Source organism: Mauremys mutica, chromosome 19, assembly GCF_020497125.1.
Source record: "Mauremys mutica isolate MM-2020 ecotype Southern chromosome 19, ASM2049712v1, whole genome shotgun sequence".
Classification (NCBI taxonomy): Eukaryota; Metazoa; Chordata; order Testudines; family Geoemydidae; genus Mauremys; species Mauremys mutica.
Window position 1 is genome coordinate 10,708,538 of NC_059090.1, and position 16,132 is coordinate 10,724,669.

The following is a 16,132-nucleotide window of genomic DNA, read 5'->3' on the forward strand; positions in this document are numbered from 1 at the left end:
AACATCTGGTAGGTGTGTAATTATTAAAGCACATACTATACAAACACAATTGCCTATTTGGGAGATATTTGTACAGCAATAGAAGATGCTTTACAACATGGTATATCCAATAGATTTCTTATTAATTGTATTTCTTAAATGTGTGTGGATGGGTGTATGTTTAGTGTGTGTGTTTACATTTATACACACACTTTGTTCCTGAAACATGAAAATGTGCTTCTGTGGAAAAGTTCTGAGCCCGTAAGTAAATCCCCTGTCAGGAGGGTTCATAAGTCCTTCCCCATTGCCGTTAAGCAGAAATTCTATCTCCCCTGCCCCCTCAAAACAAAAAAAAATTCTTCAAGCATTGTAGAAAAGTTCAATGGAATAAACTATGACTGTGATCTAATTGCAGGCTTCCAATCTGGAAAGCGCTGCCGAAGCTGGAAGGGAGGGATGTGGTTAAGGCACTGGACTGCAACTTGGGTCTTGGGCAAGTCACTTAATTGTTCTGGGCCTCTGTATCCCCATATGTAAAATGGGGATGACAGTGCTGTCTTTGGGTAGGCTACACTTGCGGATGTAGAGCGCTGTGAGTTAAACCCGCCTTCAGAGAGCGCATTAGGGAAAGCGCTGCAGTCTGTCAACACTGACAACTGCTTGCGCACTGGTGTGGCCACGTTTGCAGCACTTGCAGTGGCATTGGGAGTGGTGCATTATGGGCAGCTATCCCAGCATGCATGTCACTGCAATGTGATTTTCAGATGGGGGGGTGGAGTGTGACAGGAGTGTGTTGTGTGTATGTAGGGGAGAGAGCATGTCAGCATGTTGTCTTGTAAGTTCAGACAGCAGCAGACTGCTCCCCTGCCCCTCTCTCTCACACAGCATTCCATGGTAACGGCTTGCATGCCGGCTGTCAGAAACGGGGAGCTTTGAACGGGCATTTCCGCACTCCTACAGGAGTTGAAAACAATGACAAGAGTGGCCACTTGACTTAAGGGGATTATGGGACGTTTCCAGAGGCCGACCAGAGCGCAGTAACGCAACACCTCGTTCACACTGATGCTCGGGCATTGTAGCCAAGGTGCAGCAAACGTTATTCCTCTCGCCAAGGTGGAAACCAGCAGTGCTGTAGCCGTGGAGTCAGAGCGCTCTATGTGCCTTGTCAGTGTGGACAGGTAGTGAGCTAGTGCACCCGGGGCTCCTTTATTGCGCTGTAACTCGCAAGTGTTTAGACTGGGGCTCTTTGAGTCAGGGACTGTCTCTTCCTATGTGTGTAAACGGCAGCTAGCAGGCTGGGGCCCTGAACTCAGTTGGGGCTCCTAGATGCTATTTGTAATACGAATAATAACAGTTGTGACTAATTGTGTAGCTATTAATTCCTGGTACTGACTTGCTGACCAAGGAGAAATAACTTGCTGGCACTGATTTGTTTAGGGGCAAAAGACAATTTTTGCAGCACTATTTCAGTGTAGAAACAAGCTCTGGCAATAGGTGTATTTAGTGTGGCTTGAGTCTCTTTCCTCCCCGCCCAATGAACACGAACTGAAGTGGTTGAGTGAGAGCCAGCTGAGACGAGTGTCAAATTGTGTGCTGATTTCTTCATCAGCCAAAGGGGGTTGTCCGGCACAGCAACGGATGTCGGGTTTAGTGATTCAGATGGTGACAGGAAACCAGAGACCTGCTTACAGTCCCCAAGAGGAACCTGTTCCAGTATTGCTGGTTGCTTCCGTGAGGGGAGATAGAGGAGAATGGGGAAGCAGCAAAGAACTGGCTGATGCTACAGGTGAGATGGGTTGGGAAGTGGGTTTGGCTGGGAGTGGGTTGGTCCTGCTCCAGAGTCCACTGGAGTCAATGGGAGTCTTCCCCGTGACTTCAATGAGCTTTGGATTGGGCCCTAATTCAGCAATGATTTGGGAAGGGAAGGGCACTTGGAGCTTTGGCTTATCCCTGTCAAGAAGGACTGCAGCTGGGCTGCTGTCCCTCTGTTGTGTGTGGCTCCTTGTGGTGGGGGTACCGGTGGAATGTCCATCAGCTAATTTATGTGCCCCACCCTGCGAAGAAGGTACCAAAATATATTTTCCCCCAGCAGCATTTTACTTACACGAAGAGCCTGCTCCAAAAGCCATTAGACTCCTACCGGCTCCTTCCACTGCGTTTGGGTCAGACCGTAAAAGTGGCTTCACATCCCCTCCCAATCTTCCTGCTGATTGAGCCTGGCTGTTTATTTTTATTATGCCCTTTATATTACACCTTTATAATATAAAATCTGCAGTGAGCCCTAGGTTTTGCGGGGTCCTGTGTATAAGTTATATGCTAGGCTTATCTAGCTGCCCTCTCCTGCAATCGGACCGTAGCTTTCTGCGTACGACTCCTGATTTCAGGGCTCCAGCTGTCTGCCATATTTTCCCTCCAGAAGTCCAGCCCTATGAAAAGTCTGAGCTGTAATTACACTATCTCGGGTTTCCTCCTGTTTTATGGCTTGTGTGTGTTTGAATTTTCCCGCATACAGATGCCTTGAAATATCTAGCAGTTCTGGTTAGAAAAAAATAAAACCTTCTTTGTGCCAAGTTGTTCTTAAGATCAGGACAGGGGTAAAGTGTTCTTGAGATCTAGGTTATTGAGCTATGCCCCAGGGAGGTTAGCAAAATCTGGGATAATTAGAGAATTTTGTGACACATTCTCTGTCTCAGAAAAGTTAATAAAAGTATTTTATTCCATATACACGCTTATATTGCCATTCCGAACAGCGAGTCCCTCCCAGGAGCTGTGGTGATGACTAACCATGCAGCATGGCTTCAGTGTCGCCTGTGTCTTGACAAGTAATGGGTATTTATCAGATATTTTCTTATGTAAGTGTGCAATCTCCAGTGCAGAAGTTGATAGACTTTTCCTTAGCATCTTCTGAGGCTGTCAAAGCACTTTACAAGATGCTAAGGAATTAACTAGTTGATAAGTGGAGGCTCTTTGTCATTCAGTTTTATTTCACCCGCTATCTGATTCCTTCTTTAACTCTTTCTATGCAGCTTCTGCATTTACTCTAGCTCTCTCCTTTGCTATGTCATTTTATCCTTGCTTGGACCATTCCACGACTCTGACATCCACAATATGTAATTTATGTACAGTGCTGGGTTCCTTTTGAGGAAATTGTTCTAATTCTTTGAAACCACTTTGCAAACACTTACTACCAGCGCAGTGCTTACGCCCACCGACTTCAGTGGGGTTAAACAGCAAACACTTCTCAGCAATCAGTTGCTTTCAGGATCAGGCCCCTTAGCCTTGATCCAGCAGTGGGATGTAAGTGAGCAGAGGATGGCTCCCCATTGACTTTCATGGGGCATCGTGATGGTCCCAGGTTTCACCTGCACATTGCAGGATTGTGGCCTTGACATTGTAAGTCTGAGATGAAGAGCCATTGTCTCCTCTTCGTTTTGCCTAGCTCTGAATTCAATCCTGATGCTCAAAACATAAGATTAACAGAATGTAAAACTAGAAGGGATCATTGTGATAATCTGGTTTGACCTTCTGTATCACACAGGCCCTAGGACTTCCTTGATTAATTCCTGCTTGCACTAGAGCGTATTTTTTAGAAAAACAGCCCATCTTGATTTTAAAGTTTCCAGTGATAGAGAATTCGTCACAACACTCGGTCAATTGCTACAGTGACTAATTACCTCACTGTTACAAAGTTTCCCCTTTTTTCCTTTTTGTCTAGCTTCACCTTTCAGCCGTTGGATCTTGTTTATACCTTTGTCTGCTAGATTGGGGACACAAAGCGTCATAGGAATTCAGGCAGGATGTTTTCCTCTATTTTTCTACAAAGTTTACAATTTCAGGCTTTTGTGCAAAATAAACTTTGTAGGATGAGCTAAGGTGTATGGATATACAGGGCCATATAGGCACTAAACTGTTGTGTTTAACCTGAATTGATTACATATAGACAGAGAGAGAGAGAGAACTACAGTGGGCATATGTAACATACACCCAAATGGAACGCAATGTGTCAGGAGCAGGTTATTTATTTAGATCCTTTGAAATACGTGTAGATTCAGGCAACTCTTTTTCCAGGAGGAGGTAGCGTGGGTGGATTGGGGTGTGTGTGGTTGCCTACTTAAAAACACAAAACAAAACAGCAAATCACATTGTCATGCAATCCATCAGAATCAGTTAGATAAAAATCTGTGTGAAAGTCGTAATTTACCAATTCAAATGTTTATAGAATCATAAAAATGGAGAGTTGGAAGGGACTATTTATCTTTATTGTTCCATCTACAGCTAACATGCATCCACTCCTCTCTTGGCACAAAATACAAATGTTGTGTCTACTTGAACATCTGTCCAGGGCTATCTGGAAAACACGTGAGCAAAATGCAGCTCTAGTTTAAGTGGCTGCAACTCCTTCGGTTTCCATTTGGGAACTGAGCTGACTTTAGTCTGTTTTCCTTGACAGTGTTGCTGTTTGTGTCACGGTAGTGCCCAGAGGGGTCGGTCAGGATTGGGGCCCCGTTGTGTCGGGTGCTGCACAAATACACATGAAGGCCTTATCTTTGCTGCTGAGACGTTTCCCAAAACTCAAACTGATTTTAAAACTGGTTGGAACTGGTGTGGACAAAGTTCTGGCAGCCCGATTGCTTTCTGTAACTGGTTTTGAAGGCTTAACTATAAACGGGTTATAAAAACAGTTGCAGTCGCTGGAGCCTGGCCTATACTAGGGCTTTGACAGTTTTTAAAATCGGTTCGAATTCCTGGGGAAATAGCATAGATGAGGGCAAAAGGGAAGGGTCTTTCTCTGGGACTATTAGAAGCTACTGAGTTGGCGTGAGGACTGCATCTGTTTAGCAAGGATTTGTCTATGCTACAAGCTGCTGCCAGCATAGCTGTCAGTCAGGGCTGATCCACGACCAACAGAGCGGTCGCCAGAAGTCCCAGGCATAGACCGTTACACCAGCAAAACAGTTACACCAGCTTTTACCAGTGCAGTGTATTTCTCTCAGGGGGCAGGGAGAGGGGTGATTTTTACTATATCAGTACAAGTGCAGTTATGCTGGCATAGCTGCATCCACCCAAGGAGTGCTTTGCCATGGTAGTATACCAGAACTCCTGTACCAGTAAAGTGTGCCTCGTGTTAGACGTAGCCTTAGTATGCGTGCTATCATTCCTGGAGAGAAGCTTTTCAATCAGCCAACCATTTGATTTTTTTACTCCAGCAAATCACCAAACCATCTTAATTCTTCACATTTTATTTAAAAGCAGTGTGGGTTATACAAGTGGCTACTCCTTTCATAACCAAAATCTAAAATGGTGGGAGAGGGAAGGGGTCTACTTACACCGGCCTTTCAGGCAGAAGCACGTGTTTTATAGATGAGATTTATAAACTCCCTCAGGTATCAATTTCAGCCCTTATCTTGCAATCAGGACAAATATGGTGTCTTCACAGAGCCCTGCTGGCTTCACTATAATGTTTTATAGGGTTGCCAATTTTGGTTGAACATATTCCTGGAATTTTCATCACATGACACAGTCTTTAATTAAAGATTAATCTTTACTTCCTGGAGACAGCAGGACAATCCTGGAGGGTTGTCAACCCAAATGATTTGACAGTTCTCTGCTTGGACCTAACTATAGGATCAGGTTGTAATGTCCAAATGCTGAGACGCCTTTAACCAGAGCAGTCCAGATCACAGGACCTAGCTGGTATAGACTGAAGGACACTTGAAAACTTCCCTATTTCATCTCCATTAAAATGAGCATCTTTGTGCAGAACACCCCTTTATTTGAAAAAAGAGAGTCCCCAGGCTGCTGTAGGTGCGTGCCCTGCTCTGAAATGTATGTGTAATTCTCACAGGGGTGATATGGACTGGAAAATACTAGTAGTGTATCCACCCTACTACTTGCTGTTCTGGATGGAATAAGCATTTATGATAAGACATTCTTCCAGGAACTATCATGCGGTGTGTGATTCACAGACGGTTGCTTACTCTTCTTCAGCCTCTTACAATGTCTAAATCTAAGCATTAGAGCACAGTGACTATTAATGGCTCCAGCTACCTCATACTTACAGAGGTCTCCTTGTTTGTGTGAGGACAGGTGACAGATCAAAGAGAAGCTTGAGAAACTTTAAAATGGGCCAAACCTGCAGCGCTCTCTCAGACTTACTCCTAGAGAAGGAGCTGAGCTGCCCCCAAACTACAGGGAATCCTGTTTTCTATCCACACTCGAATTTTGCAAATGGCCCTCATCTTCTAAATGACCCCACCCCAGCACCCTCTCTGCTCTGAAATCCCCTGAACTGTGGTGTGTCGGACACCCTGACAAAAACGTGGCAGCTGGAGCACGTTGACCCTCCCCACCCATTTCCCAAAGACAGCCGGAGAAGGAAGAGTTCAGCCTTTCAGAAAGACATCCCGTTGGTTCATCTTCCTCAAACGCCGAGCAAATGTTACCCGCCTCACTCTGCCAGGTCGTCAGTCCTTTTGTCAACTTCTTCCATTAGATCTTTAAAGAGAAAGAGGCTTGTGTGTTTCGGCCTCTCTGCACTCTGGGACTAACGCGCTACAGACGGACGGACAGTCATCAGACGCACTTGCTTCCTCATGATCACGTTCCCAGCAGCGCATGTGATGTCTGCTTGACATGGAGATTCCAAGAGTCAGACTACCCCTTCCATCCTTGCACAATCATGAACCTGGTCATGCTGCAGGCAATCCAGTGGGCTTTTATAATGCATTTATCTGGGCTGAGGGCTTTTTTTTTTTTTCTGATTTGGGGTGTTTTGTTAGTTTTTAGACCAATTCCACCCCTATTTGAGGAGTGCAAATTGCCTCTATCTGGGCTTGGATAGAATTATAACAGAATGTAGCATCGCCGGACTGTTGGGGCTCAGCTTTCTGGGAGGATTCTATGTCCACAAACAGTTTCTGACACTGCAAAAGTGGGAAATTTCAGGGATTCGGGGAGAGGGTCTTGTAAGAAAAAGCTGTTCTCAACATTTTGTTGTGGTGGAATCCCTGAGTTTTGACAGCAAGAGCCTGTCTGGGAGATCAATTTTGCCACCTTGTAACCTTGCTAAATACCAAAAATCTCTTTAGACCAAGGGCTTGATCCTGTACCACTTGATGCCAGTGAGAGGTTCCCCCCCTTTGAATCAGTAGGACCAGGGCCTAGAAGTTTCATTGTATTCTGTAGGCCTCATTGATGATCACATCTTATGCTTCTATAGTAACTCGCATCCTGAAGCACTTCACAGGCTGAGTACCTGTAGCACCAGAGCAATGCAGCCACCTCTGGGGTGGCCGATGGCAGTCTGTACAACACAGAGAGGAATAAGCTAGAAATGACATGGGTGCACACACAAGTGAAGGGAATTGAATACAGTGAAGTTGGGGTGTCTGTGGCTGGGAGTATAAAGAAGGGGGAGTCCTCAGGGCTTCGGCAGAGCGAAGTTGATGGCTCACAGTAGCTGTTTCCTCACAAGGCCTGTTTCCTGCACAAACCTCAACAAGAGACACTGGGCTATGGGTTCCCATGGAAGGAGAAGACGATCTACTGCGAGGACAACAGTGTTCGCACGGGTTCCGTGGCGGGAGCGCTCTCCTCCTGCAGTTCCTCTTACAGCCAGCTAATGCAGCTGCTGATTTAAAATCCTGTTCCTGAGACACCCCAACCCCCACTCCTTCCTGCGGGGGCAAACGCTGGCCTAGCCAAAGGACAGTCATAGCCCTTTGAGCCTAACTAGCTCCCTGCCCGCTGCAGGGAGCAGAGATTTTAACTGCGCCACGTAGAACCTTTATTTAAAAAAAAATTAAAACTCTACCGTAATTGCCTGAATGGCTGCAGTCTGCAACATGGAATACTTTGGACCACACATGGAGAAAACTGAGGGACATATTTTTCTCTGCCTGTCTGAGTGCATATAGATAAATACAGAATGTGAGAAGAGTATTCCAATGCAGCGTCGGACTAATGGTCGAATTAATCCAGGATCCTCTCTGGCCAGTGCCATTGGGCTACTCGTGTTTTTATAAGAGTCAGTAAATGTTTAAGTTCTTTGCTGATGAGCAGCCAGAGTGCTTAGCACCTCCCAGTTCTGAGCGTGAGCTATGATTCTGAAACGAGAAGTTTCTTCCTGAGGCTGGGGAGCTGGTGATTTGCTTACGCCCTGAAGAATGAGGGTTTATATCCCTGACTTGGTTTTTACCCTAACTTTCGGTATTGCTTAGGAGAACTTCCAGAAAGTCACCAGCTCCAGCCATGACTTGCAGTCCTAGGGGAAAAAGCTTGTCTCTCTCACCAAGAGAAGTTGGTTCAATAAAAGGGATTACTTTGCCCATCTTGTCAATCCTAGGAAAAGGGATTGCAGGAAGCTATCCTCCCTTGTGCGTATGTGTGCGTAGGACAGAGATGTACAAAGAGCAAGGGCCTGACCATACCCCGGAAGGCAGCTGTGGCTTTCTGGTTTCCACACACTGCGGCCATAGAATCGTTCCAGTACCCATGCAAATGTCACAAGGTTCTCTACGAAGGCGGAAAGAACTGACAAGGTGGAGAGAGGGATGTGGAAACTGTCAGTGAAAGATGCTTTTGTAGTGAATTCAGGGAGCTTTAATCCAATCCTAGATGAGCCAAGAGGATTCCAAACTGATGTGGATTAATATTGTCATCTGTAATGACATGCTGGCCTTAAAGTCATTGTGAACATGCTCGGAAAGTCAGATGGCTTTGCCAGGACCTGTGTGCTGAATGCAGACTGTCTGCCGATAAACTCTGCTCTAATGGGGAGAGGTTACTAGTAATCCTTGCACACCTGCTGCAGCTCCTACTGTTCTTTCTGGCATCCGGGTGCTGCTGGCAGAGGGAAAGCATCATTGTCTCCAGGTGATCATCGGCCTGAAGTACTGGACAGTCCTTTCCTTAACTTCACCCAAGGTCAGGTTCCCATGAGAGCATGGATGGCCCAGTGGCAGAGTCCTATCTTACGGAGCCAGGTGACTTGGGCTCAATTCTTTCTTTGCCGCAGCCTCCCTGTCTGATGTTAGGTCTTCAGTTAATCTTTCTGTGCCTCAGTTCCCCATCTGTATAGCGGGGAATAGTAGCACTGCCCTGCCTCACAGAGGGGGTTGTGAGGATACATTAAAGATTGTGAAGTGCTTGGATGCTGCGGTAATGGGGCCATCTTGGGTGCGTTTTTTCCAACCTTCACCTGTGCAAAGTGGCTGCACAAGGATACCAGTGGTGAGATTGGAGAACTCTGATTTGGTAGCACTTTACACCCCCTTCACAGAGGTCAAGGCAGGGGAGATCAGGCCTTCTGTTTTCTCTAGTCCCGGGTAATGATATGTAACACTTCACATTTTTACGGCTGAAATCCAAGCAAAAGAAAATCCATGCGGAATAGTGAGAAATATTTGTTGTTGTCGAGGCGCTTTGTTAAGGGGTTGGAGGAGCAGTGGAGGCCCCATGGTTTGAACCATTTAAATGCAGACACTATATTGGAGAATATAGCGCAGAGAACAATCTTGCATTAACAGGGGGAAAGACTGGATGGCCTAATGTGTAGGTCTGTCATGCTAGGAAACCCTACCTGCCCTCTATCGTAGTCTCTCCTGGATGTTTTTTAATTAATACAATTATTGGGGGCGGGCAGTGTGGCTTAGTGGATGGGGAGATGCCTTGGGAGTCAGGAAACCTAGATTCTCTTCCTGGCTTTGTCACTGACCTCCTGGGTGATCTTCGGCCAGTCACTTTCCCGCCCTGTGCCTCAGTTTCCCCATCTGTAAAATGGGGATAATGATTATTTTGAATGACTTGAGGTAGCACCACTGTGTGCTAGATACTTTCCAAATACTTAAGGAGAGTCCCTGCTCTGAGGACCTCACAATCTAACCACAAAGATCAGGGAAAGGAGAATAAGAAAAAGCAACTTCTGCACAATTTCATGACGACACTTTGACCCCCTTTGAAAAGCACTTTTGGCTCTGTGGGTGAAGGGAGGGAAGTATTTTGCTCTTGTGTGAAAGACTTGTTGAGCAGGCATGAAATAGGTCTTGTTTGTGCTTAAACCCTCCCAGCCACAGACGTGCGTGTGGCTGACACTGCTGTCAAGCGCTGACAGTTCGGTTAACGTTTTTCTCCTCTGCTGCGTGTGTTTCAGGCCGGACCTCAGCGGAGCAATGAGCCAAGCGGAGCTGCTCTGGGCTGCGGCCTCACTGATGGTGCTGGGGGCCCTTGTGAGCCTGTGCGTGAAGTGTCAGCGTTCTGGTAAGACTTTCTCCCCCAGCCTTGAATCAGGGGCATCTTCAGCATGAGGAAATCCTGCATTGCTCAGTCTGCTCGCCTATGCCAGACAGCTACGTATCTCCCTGCAGTCCCAGTGTGGGCTGGCCATGGTGCCTGCTCTCCTACTCAGGAGTTAACTGTAATGCATGGTTCGCCTGAGCATAAAGGTTTTGCTGCCATTCAGTATTGCAGAGATGATCCCCACCCCACCCCCCAGAATCAAGCTGAGCCCGATGTCCCAAAGCAGGTGCCTGGGCTCGCGTTTCTCTCCTGGGCATGTGCAGGAAGGCTAGATCTAGGCATTAAGTGTCTGCCACCCGCACTCTGTGCAGCGTGAGCTCCTGCTGCCAATTCTCTGATACACAAAGTCCTTGAGGGAGTCACTTGCCCCGACCCCGCCATGTGCATAGCAAGTACTGCTTTTCGCATGCAACTCCTGCTACTGAAATGATGGGTGGCAGGAAGCTAGTGCTTGCAGGCAGTGCCCACCTGTGTGGCTTGCAGCCGTCTTCCCCCTTCCCCTAGTGCAATCCCCTACACAGAGCTAGGGGTCTGTAGAGCTGGAATGGAGTAGGGAGGAAGGTGGATGGTGGGGATCTGCCTGGACCCCTCCAGAGTCTAACCCCTGCCGTACATAACCAGGGAAAGTTAATACAGCCTGCGTGTGGGCTTGCGACTTTTACTCATCCATGCTGTGGAAGCTTTTAGGGGTGGTTGATGGGGCCTTCAGGAGTTGTGCTGTCTAGGGGCCAGTGGGGACAGAGGCAAGGAACCACTGATCAAGGGGTTGTAATCCCTGGCTTCTTACATGGAGAGAGCCAGCAGGAGAGTCCGGGGTTCCCTCTCCACCCCAGTCAGTGCAGCTGACTGCAGGATGTAGAAGGAAAAGCTTCAAAGCCTTGAGGATGGGGAGAAATCCAAAAAGCACTTCACTGTGGCTGGTTCACCAGGAAAGCAAGACACTCAAGACGTCTTATTTTGAAATTGAGACATTCTGTGTGTGCATGGGACCCCGATGACAGGCTCACAGTCCTGCAGTAAATCAAGGGAGCCTTGCCAAGCGTACTTGCTCTGTCGCTGAACGGGCCTTATGCAAAAGAATTCAACCACTGCAGCTCAATAGTCACAAGCAGCCAGGACCTGCCTCTGTCTCTGTTCTCCTCCAGCAAAGGATCTATATCTGGCTGGCATTTCATTGGTGGTGGTTGGTCAGTGGAGCTTAGCTCAGCAAAAAAGTTTACACTGAGATTAAAACTTTCCCTTCGTAGCCAACTCCCCCTCTGGCAGGAGCTGTGGACTCGCTGCGCTTTGCCATCTTTGAATTTACAACTCTGCAATTCATTCATCATTTGCCTTCTAATGCGGGGAGGGCGCATGCATCTCCGAAGTGGCCCAGGGCCCTCACATTCAGTATCACATCTCCCACCTGAATCTCTGTTCTGCCGCTTCATCTCTCAGTTCAGCGCCTGTGCGCAATGGGGCGAATCCACCTCCAAGGCCATGGAGCTTCTCCGGGGACGCGTTTCAGAGCCATAAAGGATCGGTGCGGAGCCATAAAGGATCTCCCCAGGCTGGTTTGACTAGGAGTCATAAAGGATCTCCCCAGGCTGGTTTGACTAGGAGATGTTGGTAATTAACTAGCTTAGTGCCAGAGTGGGCTCCTGCTACAGGGTAATCATAGGTGGGTTTTGGCCAGGCTTTGGTTGTGTTTTGCAGCAGCTGAATAAAGTCGCACTGATTTGGCCCAGAGTGTCATTCCAAGAGGTCGCAGACAGGAGGCGCTCTATGCTAAGCATGGTGCCAATGGTTTCAAAGCAAAGTCTGGCAATACTGATCTTTCTTCTGCTACTGGCATCCACCTGTCTGGCCATTGTGATCATTTAGGACAATGGGATACGGGGACCCTCACCTCCCACCTGAAGGTCAGAGCTTGTATACCTACCTGTTGTCTGAGATGAGATGAGATCGAATGACTCCTTAAAGGAAACCCTGGGTCAAATTCATCCTTTGTGGAATTCCACTCAGTTCATTGGATTTGTACAAAGGATGAGTTTGACCCCATGCTCTAGAGAGAGAGAAAAACCCAATGCAGCGGTGGTACTAATCTTGGAGAAGTGGCCCTTGCCCAGCTTACAGCTGATCCTGTGAGAGGAAGGGTGGTCTGCTGGTCAGGGAGATAGCCTAGGGTTCGATTCCTGCTGGTGCACAGACTTCCTGTGTGACCTTGGGCATGGCACTTAAGGACAGGTTGTTAACATTATTTATGTGCTTAAAGATGCAGAGAGGTGCCTAGTGGGATTTTCAAAAGTACCTAACTCCCATTGGTTTCAAGGGGAGTTAAGTGCCAAAGTTCTTTTGAAAATTCCACTGGGAGCCTAAATACTTTCAAAATCTGGCCCTTAGTCTCTCTGGGCCTCAGTTCGCTGGCTGTAAAATGGGGATAATAGCACTGCCTGATCTACAGGAGTGTGGGAGGGACAGTAAAGGAAAGGTGGTGAGGTGCTCAGACCCCACAGTAATGAGGGCCAGCAGAATACCTAAGAAGTGAGGTGTTCAGCATCTGCTGCAAGATGCCGAGTAGCCTCACCTCTTATGCAAGTCATCAGGAATGGAGACTGCTCAGCGCCACAAAGGAGCAGACCCTTGGAGCATGCCACTGGCAGTAATGCTCTAAGGTTTGCTAATGAGCCGCTTGCTGGGCACAGATGTTGTTAAAACTTCCCTCCGTTGGCCAATGAGACATCCGCTTTAGTCCAGCGCTCTTTCCTGGCCCTGGCTGCAGGTTTGATGGAGGCACTAGTTGAAATTCTTTCAGAGCTGCTGTTCTCCAGTTCCTCTTTGTGTCTAAATTCTTGTTAGCTCATGTTGTCAAGTGTTTTGTCTTCTTTCTGCACTTGAATTCCTAAGTCACCCATTTTGATGATCTTCTTCCAGCTACTAAACGGGAAAAGAAGCTATGCAAGCAGAGGAAACTGTAAGTTACCCTTTACTCTCACATTTTTTTCCAAGAGGTCCTCATAGGGAGGAGATTAGAGCCCACACAGCAGCTAGGATCAGAGCTCTATGCATCCCAGATCTGCACATATTAGGAAATCTGGAGGTGAAAAATAGCTGCCTCAGAGTATTAATGATAGTCCACAATCCCATAGTGCCCAAGAACATAGAATGGATCAGAGAGACAGGTAAGCTGTGTAGTGCCCTTAGAAAGAATAACATGAAATTAAATGACAAGCTATGACCTTGGGCCTGAATGATGTACCGATTGGCTTTAATAAGAGTTTTGGATGAGAGAGGTTAGAGGAGCAAATTAGTATGTTGCAAAATGGTGCCACCACATAGATCTATACTAGGATTAAAGTAGATGAACAACTTTATTAGGTACAAAAGCCTGTATTTAAACAATAATGTGTGCTAGCTAATAGGAACATACGCTAGCATTAAACTACCAGACCTACAATGTCAGCTAAGTAAGGAAACATGAGTTCTCTCTCTCTCACATACACACACCCTTGTTTCCTTCAATAACAGACAAACCACAAGTCAGAAGATTAGAGAAAAAAGAAAAATCATGGCTTTTAACCTCTTCCTGCCTTTGGCAGCATAGCTAACCTGCTGCAAAGGGCTCTGGAAGGGCCCAAGGATGCGCCATATTGTGTGCTGCCGCCCTGCTGCTCCATTTAAAAATGACCAAGTGAGAGGATTTTGGTGTGATGTTTGGCAATCGATGGAAGAGCTACCGCAGGGCTCTATCCCTCTGAATCCCGTCTAGCGTTAGAGAGATGTCCTGGCTTGCTGAAATTAAACCAAGAGCCTGGATGTATTCCTGGTCCAGTGAAGTCAGTAGCTAAACAACCGCTGACTTGAGAGGGGTCAAGATTTCACGTTCCATTCCTATAGCTGTTTTTGTGGTTGTTGTTGCTTTTTTTGCAACCCCAGTGAAACACCCACACAGTCACAAAGAATCTAAACAGGGACTTTGGTTGAAAACACCCCTGATCACCACCACACTGCCAGCTATAGGAACAGGGCTGATCAGAATGAAGAGAAATGGAGTGATTTGCTGTCTGTGTTAGAGTAATTGCTGCGCTACTGGAAGAAAGAGGGAGAGATTTTCGCAGAGACAAAGGGGAGTTGGGGGCCCAGTGCCCATTGAAAGTCAGAGAGTTGAAGGCCAGAAGGGACCACCACATCATCTCGTCTGAGCTCCTGTCTATCACAGGCCACCAACAGCCACCAGCATCCGCACACCAAACCCAACAACTGAAATGAGACTGAAGTGTTACAGCCCACAAGAGACTTAACCATTATGTGTCACGGGGAGAATAGGAGGGGCACCAGTGCCTGAGGCCCCCACAATGGCAGGGAAATGAATAAGTGAAGATATACCCAGATTATCCTGGCAAGTGACCCACACCCATACTCAGCGGAGGAAGGTCAAAACCCCCAAGGTCACTGCCAATCTGATGTGGGGGAAAATCCTTCCCAGCTCCACGTAGGGTGATCAGCTAGACCAGGGGTCGGCAACCTTTCAGAAGTGGGGTGCCGAGTCTTCATTTATTCACTCTAATTTAAGGTTTTGCGCGCCGGTAATACATTTTAATCTTTTTAGAAGGTCTCTTTCTATAAGTCTATAATATATAACTAAACTATTGTTGTATGTAAAGTAAATAAGGTATTAAAAAGGTTTAAGAAGCTTCATTTAAAATTAAATTAAAATGCAGAGCCCTCTGGACCGGTAGCCAGGACCCGGGCAGTGTGAGTGCCACTGAAAATCAACTCGCGTGCCGCCTTTGGCACCCGTGCTATAGGTTGCCTACCCCTGAGCTAGACCCTGTGCACGTGAGCAAGAACCAGCCAGCCAAGCACCTGAGAGAGGGAATGCTCGGTGCCACCTCAAAGCCCTGTCCCTCTCTGTCCAACATCCCATCTCCAGCCGCGACCAGCCCTGATGCTTCAGAGGAAGGAAACCAACCCTCTTCTGAAGACATTGGGTCGGGGGCTGGGGAAATAAATGGGAGCTGAGTGCTCAAATCCCATTAGGGCTTTGAAAACCTCCCTCAATGTATGTACCCGCAGTAACAGATACTCTTTAGTGTTACAGCTCCGCTGTATTCCCTTCCTTTTGGTATGTCACCTTCTTTTTTAAAATATTACCACAGCAAAATGCATGGTCAACAGCTCTCTTTTACCTTTATTAAAAAAAAGAGTAAAAAACCATGATGCTTGCCTTCCGAAAAGACTGAATAGACCCAAGGTATGTGAGAGGTTAAACTTTCCTTCTGGGCTTTGTGGACCTGTCTCTAGAACCTTTTGAATTCTATTGCAAATCTGCACTTACTTTGTGTTGAAATGCTTCCAACATGGGATGAAAAGAGTCAAAATCATCATTGTTTTCTGGACCAGGATTATCTCTTCATCACACATGGCTTTGCCCCCATCCTTGGGTCCCCTCCCCAGCTCCTGTTGTGTGTTTAAGGGTCATTGGCAATGCTCCCATTGACGTCAAAGACCAGACCCATTAAGAGGCTGAAAATAGAGCTGGGTGACATTTTTTGACTAATAGTTCGTTTGTTGAAAATGCAGTTTTGGTCGACCCGAAAATATTCGTGAAGTGACATGATGTCACCAAATAGCTTTGGCCAAAAAATATGTTTGGGACCTAGGCTCCATTCATAACACAGCCAGAGGAGAGGGGGGAGGGAGAGGAGGAGGAGAAGATGATGGTAGTGGTGCCTCCCTAATACCTATCGTCCTGTGGCTAAGACATTCACCAGAGAGTGCCCTAGCCATTGGACTGTAGGGTATTCTGGGTCGGGTCTTTCTCATTCTCTCCTGTTGAAGCTGTTCCACTTTGTATAAAAAACGTGACTAGTCACCG

At 46.9% G+C, this 16,132-nt stretch overlaps 1 protein-coding gene across 1 annotated transcript in view; it reads left to right on the forward strand.

The window, feature by feature from the left end:
- Nucleotides 1–1,649: 1,649 nt before the first annotated feature.
- The window catches only part of LAT2 (linker for activation of T cells family member 2), a 36,730-nt gene continuing 22,247 nt past the window's right edge, over nt 1,650–16,132 (forward strand). Inside the window, exons 1-3 of the mRNA XM_044993452.1 lie at nt 1,650–1,765; nt 10,130–10,236; nt 13,189–13,228. Coding sequence (XP_044849387.1) covers nt 10,149–10,236; nt 13,189–13,228 — 128 coding nt within the window. The 5' untranslated portion in view covers nt 1,650–1,765; nt 10,130–10,148. The remainder of the gene's footprint in view (nt 1,766–10,129; nt 10,237–13,188; nt 13,229–16,132) is intronic.